Below are 13,616 nucleotides of genomic sequence, written 5' to 3'. Positions count from 1 at the left end.
TTTGTTATGTGATGTATAATATATTGTAGCGTCAGTCAGTGTCTGTGAATTACTTGGGGTTATTACTGGGGTAATCATGTAATAATAATAATAATAATAATAATAATAATAATAATAATAATAATAATAAATTATATTTATAGGCGCATTTTTCATTTGCGTAAACAGAACTCAAAGTGCTAATGTAATAACGAGGTAGTATTCATGTTTTTATTGCATCATGCAATAAGTACAAGTATCCAGCCGACATGGACATCCAGATTCAGTGCTAAAACATTTGACATAAATGAACATAACCTCTTGGTCTTGGTCTTCGGTCCCAGACTGGACAAATAAAATCTGCCAAATGTTCCCTTCCTAAAACACATTAAAAACATTTCTAAACATAAGAACTCATCAGAAATGAAGGACATTTTACTAAAAAAAGTGTAGCCTCTAATTTAGCAAATAATTAACAAATTAAACATGAAATTAACTTAATCTCCAATCTCACCTAAATCCCGTAAAGTATTTGTTCCCTCAGTAAGACTATTAACTTTCCTGTTCCTATAGCTAATGGTCATTTGGATAGTAACACCTTGGTCTAACCTGTGTAACGACAGAAACAGAAAGTTTGTCAATTAATAGGGGAATCGGGGTCGTCCCCCTCCCGGGATACAAGCCCCAGAGCTGGGGTAGATGTTTCTAAAGTCAAGCTAACCGCCAACTGCTAACAGAAGCTCCGTCATCACCTCTTGAAGTCACACTTTTCAGGATGCTGCTATATACAGTATAGTGCAACAACACCTCTTTGACACTATATGTCAATATTAAAGAAGTATGTATTTTACTGTATTGGATTGCAGTGGATGTAGCTAACTGTACCAAATATACTGGTGACTCTGCAAATGAGTCCCTTTTCACCTGCCTCCAGTGCCAAGCCCAGCTGACCAGACCTTTCCATGACCCTGCTCAGTGGTGACAGCTGCACCCAGTCTCTGTGGAACAGCACACCATCCCAGAACTGGCCAAACAACGGCTCCTTCAAGACAGACAGGGTCTTGAGCAGCACCTGACTCGGCAAATTGTCAACCTACAGCCTGCAAACAGTTTACTCCTGCCTAGGTACATCGTGTATGCACTTTGTGTATGTACCTGTGTGTCTATGTGAAATGTGTAGCCACTTCATCTGCCCAGAAAGGGTCATTTTGAGGGCATGGTCATTAAGGTGCACTGTAAGCAGTATGAAACGAAACTTGGCATTAATTGAGACTTTTATCTAGTTAAAAATGTGTATTATTATCGCCTCATACACCACTAGACTTGTAATTAGAACCACCACACCTTAACTAATGCTACTGCATTCATCATCACCTATAAAGTATACTTCTCAAAGTCTCACCAACAGTACACCAGAGATATGAACACACTCACCACATTCATAAACTAGTTTACTAAAGCATGTGAGTTACAGTATTGTATTGACTTCCAGTTTTTGTGCTAAGACACGGGTCGGGAACCTATGGCTCGAGAGTCGCATTCAAGCGCATGTTAGGAGTTCTAGGTATTGCTCTCAAAAGTTGCCCAACCCAACCGAAAAAAAGAAACCTAAAGTCTTGTGGGTTTGTTTCCTATAGGGGCGCGTAAAGTTACTGCTCACGTACTAAATGTCGCCTGTGTAGTTATTGATTTATTTAAATATTTATTTTATAAATAGTCTTATTAATATGCTCTTACGCACGCACACACACACAAATGTATAGCGAAAGAAATAAGCAAAATATATACACAAGATTCTGCCCGTCTGTGTGTCCACATGTTCCAATTTTTCCATTCTTTGAGAAGCCTAAAGTCTGTGTAAAATCCATCCTACAGGTGGAGTTGACATGGGAGTTGTGTGTCATGGGTGTGTCTGCCTCCCTCTACAGCTCCACCTGCACACCTGGTCCTCGTTGCTATCAGCTCACCTGCCTCCTATCTAATCAGCCACTCAGCTGTATATCTCCTTCGGTTTCCCTCCACTCATCGTCAGATTGTTGTTTCCACTGCAAGTGGTAGTTGCCTTCAGACCGCTCTCACGCTATCTTTGTAGCTCTGTGTTTTTGGCCAGTTCTAACCTTTTGTCTTTGTGTGGTCAGAACCAGCCTTCTGCCTGCCTGCCAGCTCGCCTGCCTGCTTATCCCCTTCATTCTCCAGCACCTCTCACATCCCTGTCTTACTGCTATAAAATCCTCATAATTCTCATTGAATCTCTTTGTCTGTGTTCTGCGCCTGGGTCCGCTCTGTACTACCGTAATACTTTGATCTATAACAATGGTTCTGACTTGAATTGTTCAATAAGTGCTTATTACTAAATTTGCAAGCGTCCTTCTGTACAGTACACAGTATAAATACATTCTGTAAGAGTTACAAATGCAAGATCACACGTAAGTAAAAATATTTGTGTATTGTAATGTAGATTTGTTTCAGAAAACTTAATTTTAGGTAAGAAGTTTTAGGATTGTTTTAATGAAGGTTTAGACAAGAACAAGGCTGGAGAATCATCTGTTTATCTTACAATAGAAACGGATTAAAAGAGAGAACCTTTGACATGAATCTTTTAATTTATTCTTTTTCTTGGACATTAATAAGAAAGGAACCGTGAAGGATGAAAAGCAGTATTAAAATAAAATTCAGATGATACCTGTCCACATTTATGGCCCGTCTGTGTCCACATGTTCCATTCTTTCCATTCTATGAAAATTTTAAAGTCTATGTCAAATCTATCCTACAGTTTGTGCTGTAACCAAGGTTCATCATTAAAGTTAGACATCCATCAAATCATTGACATTTCAGCACGCTCATTTATAAAGTAAAATAACAAATGAAAAACATGAAAATATATTCAAGAAGAAGAAATAAATTGTTAAATCAATAAAACAAAAAGTATCTGGGACATCTTAGTGGAGTGGTGGCTAAGACCCGTACAATACAAACCACAATGTCCCTCATTTAAATCCGAGTAAGGAACCCCCCCCCCCTCACATTTTCTACCTGCCTCTAATCACTTAATAGCAAAAGTGTTCTACCAATAATAGAAATCTAAAATCTCTTTGCGTGTAATTCACAACAAGCAAACACAAAGTACACATCAAAACAACACTCAAAGAGTACACGGATAAAAACTTGACAAAAATGGTTGAGATCAAACCCAGAGGCCTAACGTCTCTAATCAGCCTGATGAGCGTTATTCAGAAGTGCTCATCATCAGAGCATTATGTATATTTTAACAAAGGTTTTACCAGAGAAGTCATTCTGTATCTGGGCTTCGTTTCAGTCCATTGTAGTAGTTCTTCACCATCTCAAGCTCCACTGTAACATCTAAAAAACAAAAACCATATTGTTTGAAACAAGTGCACTATTTATTACACGTTTGGAAATGTATTGACTTCTTAATTTCAGTAAAGTATCTACAGTATTTTTTGTGATTTTGTTACATTCCCTTTACCTGGGATCGAGACACCTTCTGTCTTGAGCGACAGCTCGATTGATTCCTGCATGGTTTCCTCCAGTTTCTGCAGGATCTTAAACTAAATTAGGATGAAAATATTTCTCACTTGTCACTCACACTGTCAAATATTGTGTCATAATATTCAAGATGAACTGAATCCTACATGAAATCAGTGTTAAGATGTGTTCACAGGGCTGCTCAGAGTTGGCATTAAAGTTAAAAGCTATAATCCTTTGTATGTTTCTGTCTAAGATTAATATAGTTGAATGTTTGTGAAAGTGTCTGCAGGGTTTTCAGTGGGAAAAGCAGCTTTAAGAATGAATCATATTCCCCTTCAATATAGAAAAATCCTTTATGTAAATGAAGACCTAGAATCATGGATAAAGATAAAGATGTGCAGCACAACATGTTTTACTATATCATCATCACTGCCTGACGTAATATAAAATGTGACAAACCTTCAATTTTTTTAGCTTCTTCAACATATCATCTTTAGCCTGCTCAAACATGATGTTCTTTGAATCATGTACGTGTTTCACAATAATGTCCCTCATGTTTTTCAGCGAGTCCCGTCCTTTGATTTCTTTTGCTTCTATAATAAAACAGAAAAAACATTCAATTAAAATGTTCTGCACAATCATCATGAATATGTATTTTTATTGTGTCAGGATTTATATGTCATGATCTTTTATCTTACCTTCATAGCATTCTTTCATGGTGCTCTCGATTGTTGTCGTCAGACTCCTGTAGATAATTTTCTTATCCTCACGGATGATTTTGTTGAGTTTTGTCTTTATATTGTGTTCCTTAGAGAGAAAATATGAAGCATAAATAAACCTATTTTAATAATAAATCAAAGTAGTACAAATATGGCTCATATTTTACTTTATTTTTCTTTCCTTCCAGATTTTACGTGACAAAGCAGTACATTATTGAAACTGACTTTAAAATGGGAGCTGTTTTCCACCATGTGGAAGTGCAGGTCAGACTACGCCTCATCTTTAACTCAATGTCTGTGCACACAGCTGTGTTCATGTCAGCCTCAAACCAAACAAAACCCCATTATTTATTTTTTCTCCAGTTCTATCTAACTTCTAACTTCTTCATTTACAGTGTATATAAATATGTTGACAGCTAAAAATATCTATTTTGTTTGCATTTAATTCTTTAATGTTCAGTCATCAGTTACCAACTTGATGTTTGCGCTCAAGTCTCCATGACCTGGACAAACAGCTTTGATAATGGACTAATGAATAGGACGGTACTGTTCTCATCTTTTACCTCTGTCCTGAGAAAGATCAGCTGCAGTGTGACATCTTTGTACTCTCTCTTCTCTCTCATCATCCTCTTTATGCCAAGTGAAAACTTATTGATGACTCCTTTGAATGGTTCACGTTTTCCTTCATTTCTGAAACATGTTAACAGGAAGAAATGTTTCATAAACATGAAGCATTGACAAGTTTGTATTTCAATAATGTAATTTAATGTATTGTAATACATCATTTGTATAACTATATAATGTAGAATCAATAATTCCCCATCATTTGTAAACTTAGCCAACACAGGGTTTTATGTCTTAGTTAAGTCATTTCTTACGGGAAGGTCTCCTTGAATTTCTCATCAATGCTGTCAGTCAGGCATGAAGTTAACTTCATGTTGAGATTTATTTGCTTCCCTTTTTTTGTTTTGTGGATGCCATCGTTCACAACTATACGCTTCAATGTACTGTGAAAAGCACGACTTTTCTTAGCCTGAAACAAAATAAACATTTTAAAGACATATTCACAGGAAGTGCAAAATCATTTTGATGGAATAACAACTAAAGTACGTACAGGAGGATGTATGACCGACTGCAAGACTGTTTCACATGAACTCTTAGATTTTTCAACCCCCTCACTGAGGCATTTTTCAAAAGCCTGAAAAGTCTCTTCTATTGGTTTCCTGACTTTATCAAGCTCCTGCTTCAGCTCTTCTTCAAGGTCTTTGCACACAGCTGTCTTTATGTCAGCCTGAAACCAAACACAACACATTCAGTATTTAAAGAAATACAACTATAATGCTCCCTGATTCTGTTGGTCTCGAGTACGACCAGCCTTTAATTACTGTGGTTATGCATCTTCTCTGAAGCAACAGAAACTCATGAAATCAACTACCTTGGTGGCTAAAACGTCTGCAGGGGTGACATTACATGTAAGCGGTCTGTCTCTGACTTTCCCATGTTTACACTGAATTTGAGCGTATCCTTCAGCTTACATTTTTGCCATGAAAATGATTAGACAAAGACAATGTGAGAGGTTTTATTACTTGATCTTACCCCTTCTTTACGGCTCGCCCCGTGCATCAGAGAGAGAATCCCATGAGCTCCAGACACATAGTTTGATGTCTCTGAGTGCCGGTCATTGAGACCTTTCAGGAATTCCTGAAGTTTTGGTATTTCTGTAAAACATTTATTGATATATTGACATTACATATATATATATATTAAAATGTCTTTTATTAGTGATTAAAGTAAACAAAATATGTATTGGAGCTATTATGGAGCTACATCCAGGCCAAAAGTTTTGATCATTGGTAAAAAAGAAAAGTTCAAGTTTTGATCTTGAACTTTCAAAAACGTTCAAATATATATATTATTTTGATTCAGTTCTGTTATTTTTTGTAATAAATATATTTTCATTTTGATTTGAGTTTTTTTCATTTGCAAATTCAATTTTTTCAGATTCAGATAGAAAAGAATTTGTCTTGAGATCGTACTTTTAGCTTCAGACTTTTGGCGCTGATCTGGTGTGGCTTCAACTGAGAGGGGTGTTGAAATGTGATTGACAGCAAAAGAAAGAAGGCTGAGGACTTTCCTCAATCACGTTGCCTTCAGGAAATGTAGGTACAAGTATGATTCAACACTTTCTATACACCATATTCCCGTGATTGGCAGTAAAATAAATCCATTAAGATCCGTGAAGCAAGCAGTCTAACTAAAACTTGAGCTGGACACTGTAAAAAGTGTAAAATTCACTAACACTATAGCAAACAGCATAAAGCTAGTTCATGCGTCCACACTGCTAAGTGGAAGTGGGAAACTTCAATCCCTGAAGTGTGACTGTTGAACTGCACAATCTGTCACTTTATTGATCTTGTACTGCTATTGGTACCGAGTACGGTCTAAGACAACTTGCTTAACAGAACTTTGTGACGGCGTCAGTTTTTTTTACTGCCAATCACAGAAATATGGTGTATAGAAAGTGTTGAATCGTACTTCTCACTATACCTATGTTTCCTGAAGGCAACATGATTGAGGAAGGTCCTCAGCCTTTGTTTTGCCGTCACTCACATTTAAACACCTCTCAGTTAAAGCCAAGCCCCCCCACATCAGATCAGGACCAAAAGTCTGAAACTGAATAAAATATGATCTGAAAATAAAAAAGATCTGAAACCCCAAAAATTTGATTTGCATCTGAAAACATTTGCAAATGAAAATTTCAGCTCCATAAGTTATATACTGTATTTCTGTTATCCAGGGCTCATGCATGGAGACTTCACTCACCAGTGTCATCTTGCTGTAGACATTTCTTTCTTAGAAACTCTTTGGAGCTCACTGTGAACACTTCTAAACATTCATCACTGAAATGTTTCTGGAAAAACATGATTTGATTTTAATACAGACTTGCAGTTGTAGACAATCTTTATGTTTATATTATGTAGTGTATACAACTCACCTTAACCTGGTGTAGTTTGCTGAATTCTCTCCTCACTTCTTTCTTGGCTTGCTCGTTTTCCTTAAGTATGAAAGCACGAACACCATCTGCTGAACTATAAGAAAAGATTTGTGTCAAGTGGAACAGCTCACAGTATTTGGAGCAGAAAACTCAAATTCCAACATTCTTTGCATACAGTCGTCTTCTCTCCTCTTAGAATTAAAGCCAAAGTTATCTTTTGTTAAATCCATACCTGTTACTAATGACTATTTTAGTCTAGTTAGTTGTGTTAAGTTTATAATTAGTTTCTTAAGGAGTTCTCAAGTCAGCTGCGCTCAGTATGTGTGTTTCATGTGCACCTGTACTCTGGTTATGATCGGGCCATATCCTTGTTTCATGAACCTGGATATGACAGCTTCAGGACTCTGGTAAGAACCGGGATACTTACTCACTCAGGTTTCTGATCATTCTCTGCTATGTTGCAGGTGTGACATGAACTCAAATAATGTAGAATTTAATCAGAAAAACATGATGATGTAATATAATTATGATAAACAAGCTGAAATAAAAGGGAAAGTCTTACTTCTGTACTACAATGCAAATTATTTCTTATATGTATTTTCGCTATTGCTTTCCATCAACAGTGATCACATGGAGAAGCTAAATCCAGCATAGTTCAGACAGCCAGAGAACAAAATGTGTTGAGGCAACAACAATGGGACAGATATGAATGACAGAGATGTTGAGGGATCAAGACACACCTGTATGCAGACAATCATAAACTTAGATACTGTTATGATCATGTTAACAGGGACATGATACACCTGGTGTCTCATGTTTCATGTATATATCCTGAATATGATCAAAACCAGGATACTAACGTAACCAATGTTTCCAGAGATTCTCCTCTTGGCCGCCAAACTAAGCGTCTAAACTGAATGTTCAATTCAAATATCTACTTTTGGCATCTTAAATCACTCACAGATCATCTGAATCTTCAATAAGATCAGATTTGGTGCAGATGAAGTGAATGTTCTGACACTCGCCACCATTTCCCATGTGGCTACTGGCATCTTTCAGGATGTCCCATGGTTCCTTCTCTGATGCTGCCCGATTAATGTCGGTCACAATCCACACTGTAGAACAACTTTCAACAACCTGGAAGTTCATTATGATTACTGAATGTCAGAGCTTTGTCACAGTTCCCAGACAACACTAATACACAATAAGGAGAATTGAACGTGAATAAATTACCCTTTTCCACATCTGGTCTCTGCTCTTGTTACGGTCCCCATTTCCAGGCAGATCCACAAGTGTGACATGCTGGAGAAGTTTATTATTGGGCACCTTGACAGTCACGCACTTCACCAGTGGCCAATACCACCTCTTCACATCTTTATCTTCTCCGTCTTTTGAGTCACTTCTTGTGTATTTGACTAATTTAGCAGAAAGCTCTTTAGCCTAAAATAAATAATAAAGTAACATTAAGACAATGCAAGGGAATTTCATTTTTATGAACAAACTCCAACTTTAAATTGCCTTCAAAAGTTGCGTAAAAGAGTTAGAACAGGATGAGATTAAAAAAGGAGATGCATTTAAGAAACCCAATCATTGAAACAACAACAGCAAAAAGTCAAAATTATTATTTTTTGGCAATAGTGAACAATTAGGTTTTACATTTAAATTTAAACATGATAGTGCCTAGAATTATCCAGGAGCTTCTTGCAAGTAAGTTAGTAACTTGTAGACGATGTTTGTTGTGATTTTCCGATGAAGGATAAATTAGATAGATAAAGTCCTTTTTTAAGTACTTTTCACAAACTGAATTTACTTTTACATTTGTTGATCTACCGTTAATCTACACCAACCTGGAATGGCTAAACGGAAAGCAGATTACATAAACCTCCATATTTGACAGACAAGTAAGAATGTTTTCTATGAAGTCATATAATATTTCTAGCCTCACTTACTGATTCACATGTCAGAATCTTCTTCTTGGACAGGAGAAATTCTGGAATTTCTTTGAAATGCTTGAAATTCACGAGGTCTTCAAGGGATTTGTTTTTCCATGTTTCTCCATACAGCGCTGAGAGCTTTTCCTCAGTGTCCTGATAACCATCGTCATCTTCCTGATCTTCTTCCTGATCTTCTTCCTGATCATTTTCCTGATCCACATTATGCTGAAGGAAATTAAACAAGGACCACATCTCATCTCTCCACTCCTGAATGAAAAACATAAAAACTTAGTTCAATTAGATGGCATGTTGTGTAATTAGCACCTGCATTATTTTCTGCAGCTACATTATAACTTTCAAAATAGCTTCAAGTGAACAAACATATTCAGCTCATTTTACCTCTTTTGTGATGAACTCAATGTGTGCCTCATACTTTGAGTTCTGCATGTTAGCCTCCACTTTAATCATGACTGTGGTACATGCACTGATATCTCCAGAGGGCAAGAGATCCTTCTCTCCAATGACGGCATTTATCAAAGAGCTCTTTCCAGCCCCCGTTTTACCAAAGACACCGACCACCTCCCTCTTGTCTGTCTCCAAATCTCTGATTTTATCCCTGTTGTACAAGAGGTTAAATATGGTTCATGGGTTAGTTTGAAAAATATACACCAATATACTAAAGATTGTGTTAAAAATCAGGAAGAAATCCATCAACGAACAGCCTACTCAAGCATAATACTATCTTCAGACTAAAATAATATAAATTCTGGGTAAATTATGACTTAAAAAAATAAATAAAACTTGTCTGACAAAGCAACGTTATCAAACTGCTATGCTTCTGTCACTTCTGCAGAAAACATTTGCTTTCTGAAAGAGAGTTAAATAGTAACAAGGACGTTTTGCAGTGTAAATTCAGTGAAGAGTGCAACAACACAAGAATCTTCCAGAGCTTAAAATGTCATCGCAGTGCAGACCTGCTGAGATGCTGCAGCTTCATAATGTGGCAGGGCTCAGTCCTACTGTCTACTGTCAGTCAGGCTTAGGATAGTTTCTGCATGAAAACTACTGACGATGTCCTCAACAGGTTTACTACAGTCTCTAAAACTATGAACATGTTTTCTTCTTTACTTTTTATTGGTGACTCTTGCCAGCAGGTGTCACAGATGGTTACCATGGAAACACAGCTCTTAGTTCTGAGTCGGCCAGGAGGTAAGGTGGCTAAGTTTTTATTTAAAAAATAAGTCAGTATGTATTTGTATTACACTAATCTAAGAGCAAAATTAAGACCAGTCTAAAATATAAAACAAGGCCCATATAACAAAGAATATGGAAAGTTTAATAAACGTAATACTCACTTCAGGAACTTATTGAGCTTGTTGTCTTCGTTAGGCAGTTTCTGTTTGACACATCTCATGATGTTTTTCACATCAGACAGAATGATTTCTTCTGTCAGAGTAAAAGTAAAGAACTATTCAGGAACCATGAACCAGTGTATCCAGTAAGCTGCACAATGAAGCACTTTCTCTGCCAATCCAATTTAGGATGCCTCAGAGTGTATCATCAGACATATAATTGTTTAGAAAGTAATATAAATACCTTGTATATCATCACGTGGCTGTTGTGTTGGTGGTTGACATTGTCTGGGTTCACCCTGAAGATCCATCTTTCTCTTTCCTTATTTTATTAATTAAAAAAAGGGAAAAAGAAGTTTGTTGTATGAGCCTCTCACAATATTAAAACGTAGTCTCGTTATAGTTGCTATGTCAAAGCAAGATATAACCGCCTTGAAAGAACACTACATGTAATCAATACGATGCTGTGTATCTCACCTTCATTACTTGTGTTGCTGGTGGACGGACAAACCTGAGGATGAACATGAATATTTGACTCTTAAAACAGTATTTGATCAAGAAATGATATTCACACAGGCTGTGTCCATCCTGTCTAAGATGAGCCTTGCAAAATTTTATTTCATGTGATCCTTACCTGAGCATAAATAGCTTGTTCTTCATATTCCTTCATAACACTGCAGATACAACTCTGTCTGATTGTAATTAACGCCTTAGATGATACATAAGTGTAGGAAACTCCTAGTGACAAAGGAAAATAATTGCAAATCTATAATAGTAAAGAATATTTTACTATTTGTCCTCTAACAGGGTTTTACATGCTTGAACACACAACTTTACAATTCTCATAGTGAAATTTGTATTTATGTTCTCAGCTAATCTGGGATGAGCCTGGAAAAACTCTGGAAAGTTTTGAAGAACGCAGAAAAGAGCCAACAAGTGATCACGGTCTTCAGTTAAAGATGACTTTGTCTCAGGGCGCTTCAGATGATTATGCATGAAGAATAGAGGCTCGTTCACTGATTACATGCCTGTTAAATTCAATGTGATCCTAACCTGAACAGAAACATCTTCTTCTTCATACTCCTGTTTACACTGTAGATAAAAGTGATACTCTAAGTGTCCATGTAAAGTGTTTAGCAGACAATACAAATATAATCTGTCTGATTGTAATTAATGCCTTAGATTAGATGATACATACATTTAGGAAACTTACTTGAGCAGAAGATTCAACTGTTTCCGGATTTGTTGTGTTTTGTTCTTCCTAGTGACAAAAGAAAATAGTTGCAAATTCATAACAATAAAGACATTCTAATAAATGCTGTCATTAACAATGAGATATTATTTATCCTTTATTTTTAGACGTCATTAAAACTTTTCACAGAACTTTGTGTTTCTGTAAATTCTAAATATATCTACACAAATGAGATGTATGAGACTAAATACAGTATTTGTGTAAATTGTCTTCCCAGTGCAGAACATTACCTTTAACAACTTGAGTCTCTTCTTGAATTTTGACCTTGGTCCCACTGTTGGGATCAATTCAGCAATTTCTTGATCACCCAGACAGTAAAGACTTTCCTTGTCAATGCATTGATCTGTAATTAATTTTTCATGGAAAATTGAGAATTAATTTCAATAACCCAACATATGCCACAGAACAGCAGTTACTGTCAAGTTAATTAACGTGTCCCTTCTGTGTGAAAATATACAAGAACTTTACCAATAGTGCTTTTGTACTCTCTGAACACAGACACAAATTGTCAGGATTTGTCAACGCTGATCTCTCTCCATGTTCTTAAAACTATATAGTTTAAGCATATGTAAGCATTGTACTACAGAACAATGTTTGATCATTGTGTATGTGTGTATGACTAGATGCTCAAATGTTTCAGTATTGGTAGGTTATATCAACAGTGTAGAATATATGTGCTCGATGAAGAAGCATGGTAAGACTTTACCTTTGAATGTTTCTATCCAGTCGCTGAGATTCCACTCAGTTAATTTGTTGCGAACAAAATCATCCATGACCAAGAACAGCAACTGGAGGATAAACAAATAATTATGTTTAAATCAACCACTACAACTCAGGACAGTTCTGATCACTTAGGTTAATTAGAGGTTATTAAACTGATTATGGCAGACTCAAGGAAGTGTCAAAAGATATTTTTGCTCACAAGTTACGTCACAACTAACTGACTAATCTGTCATTTATTTCGCACAGATGCTGCTCTGCTGTTTACTTGCCTCCAGTGCTTGAAGTGGAAGAAAATAAATGCCGGTTGGGTTAGGGTCAGCGATATGGAGAAGTAAGGTCTTACAGTGTTCGGGTATATTATAAGCACAAATGTTTAATGTAAACATTGAAAACATAGCTTTAGCATGAGCTCTTACCAGATATAAAGTGGACGAATTGTGCTTTTTCTTCTGTTAAATCCTCACGAGTTATGTTGCTAAACCACAGCTGATGGCGTTCGGTAGACAGCAATTCATCCCTCTTTTGTGGATCGTTGTTTTTGATGATTTTAGGAAATCTAAAGAAGCGTTTCTCTGGGTCACGAGTAGCGTTATGACCACAGTTATACACTGCACACACGATTGGCATTTTCTTTCAATCTTAGACGTTTAAATACAAAGAAAATTGCGAAGCGTTGCAGCAACTCCCACGTGAACGGGCGCTGTCTTGGTTGTGTATATCATCCAACATGGCTGATTTACGGGTTGGGACGTAAGCGTGACGTCACATGCACACGATCTATACCAAACCTCACTTCACCAAACTACCACAGTAAATTCCTGCTTTTAATCTAATAATAATCTAATGTTACAGTATAAAGGTAACAGTCAGAAGGGACATTTTTCTGCATTGAGCTGTCTTTGTCAATGAAGGGAGATATATCTGTATGTGTTCTATTAGTCTCAAAACCCTGCACATAAAAACCAGGCAAGTGCACGTGATGCTCGTGCACAGAACTGTATCCACGTATACAGTATTCTCGAGAGGGAGCGCTCCTGCTCTTAAAAAGCACAAAACAAGAGCATGGAAACACTTTGCCTTACAAAGTTATGTAACACCCACCACGAATAGACAAAAACAAAAGAATAGGAGTCATTCTTAAACGTACTTGTAGCGTGTTGCGCGCCTACATAG

General features: G+C 36.7%; 1 protein-coding gene across 1 annotated transcript in view; it reads right to left on the bottom strand.

The window, feature by feature from the left end:
• The window catches only part of LOC115011782 (nuclear GTPase SLIP-GC-like), a 53,798-nt gene extending 40,895 nt beyond the window's left edge, over positions 1 to 12,903 (bottom strand). The window contains exons 1-17 of the mRNA XM_029437022.1: positions 12,860 to 12,903; positions 12,427 to 12,508; positions 11,951 to 12,063; positions 11,682 to 11,729; positions 10,946 to 10,979; positions 10,713 to 10,790; positions 10,472 to 10,562; positions 9,516 to 9,732; positions 9,132 to 9,383; positions 8,416 to 8,622; positions 8,144 to 8,319; positions 7,183 to 7,276; positions 7,011 to 7,098; positions 5,784 to 5,905; positions 5,302 to 5,478; positions 5,066 to 5,220; positions 4,751 to 4,877 (exon numbers count right to left, since the gene is read on the bottom strand). Of these exons, the coding sequence (XP_029292882.1) occupies positions 4,751 to 4,877; positions 5,066 to 5,220; positions 5,302 to 5,478; positions 5,784 to 5,905; positions 7,011 to 7,098; positions 7,183 to 7,276; positions 8,144 to 8,319; positions 8,416 to 8,622; positions 9,132 to 9,383; positions 9,516 to 9,732; positions 10,472 to 10,562; positions 10,713 to 10,790; positions 10,946 to 10,979; positions 11,682 to 11,729; positions 11,951 to 12,063; positions 12,427 to 12,493 (2,046 nt within the window). The 5' untranslated portion in view covers positions 12,494 to 12,508; positions 12,860 to 12,903. The remainder of the gene's footprint in view (positions 1 to 4,750; positions 4,878 to 5,065; positions 5,221 to 5,301; positions 5,479 to 5,783; positions 5,906 to 7,010; positions 7,099 to 7,182; positions 7,277 to 8,143; positions 8,320 to 8,415; positions 8,623 to 9,131; positions 9,384 to 9,515; positions 9,733 to 10,471; positions 10,563 to 10,712; positions 10,791 to 10,945; positions 10,980 to 11,681; positions 11,730 to 11,950; positions 12,064 to 12,426; positions 12,509 to 12,859) is intronic.
• Positions 12,904 to 13,616: the final 713 nt, after the last annotated feature.

This window comes from Cottoperca gobio, chromosome 8, assembly GCF_900634415.1.
Source record: "Cottoperca gobio chromosome 8, fCotGob3.1, whole genome shotgun sequence".
Classification (NCBI taxonomy): domain Eukaryota; kingdom Metazoa; phylum Chordata; class Actinopteri; order Perciformes; family Bovichtidae; genus Cottoperca; species Cottoperca gobio.
The sequence above is the reverse complement of the archived record's forward strand: the minus strand, read 5'-3'. Positions and strand labels throughout refer to the sequence as shown.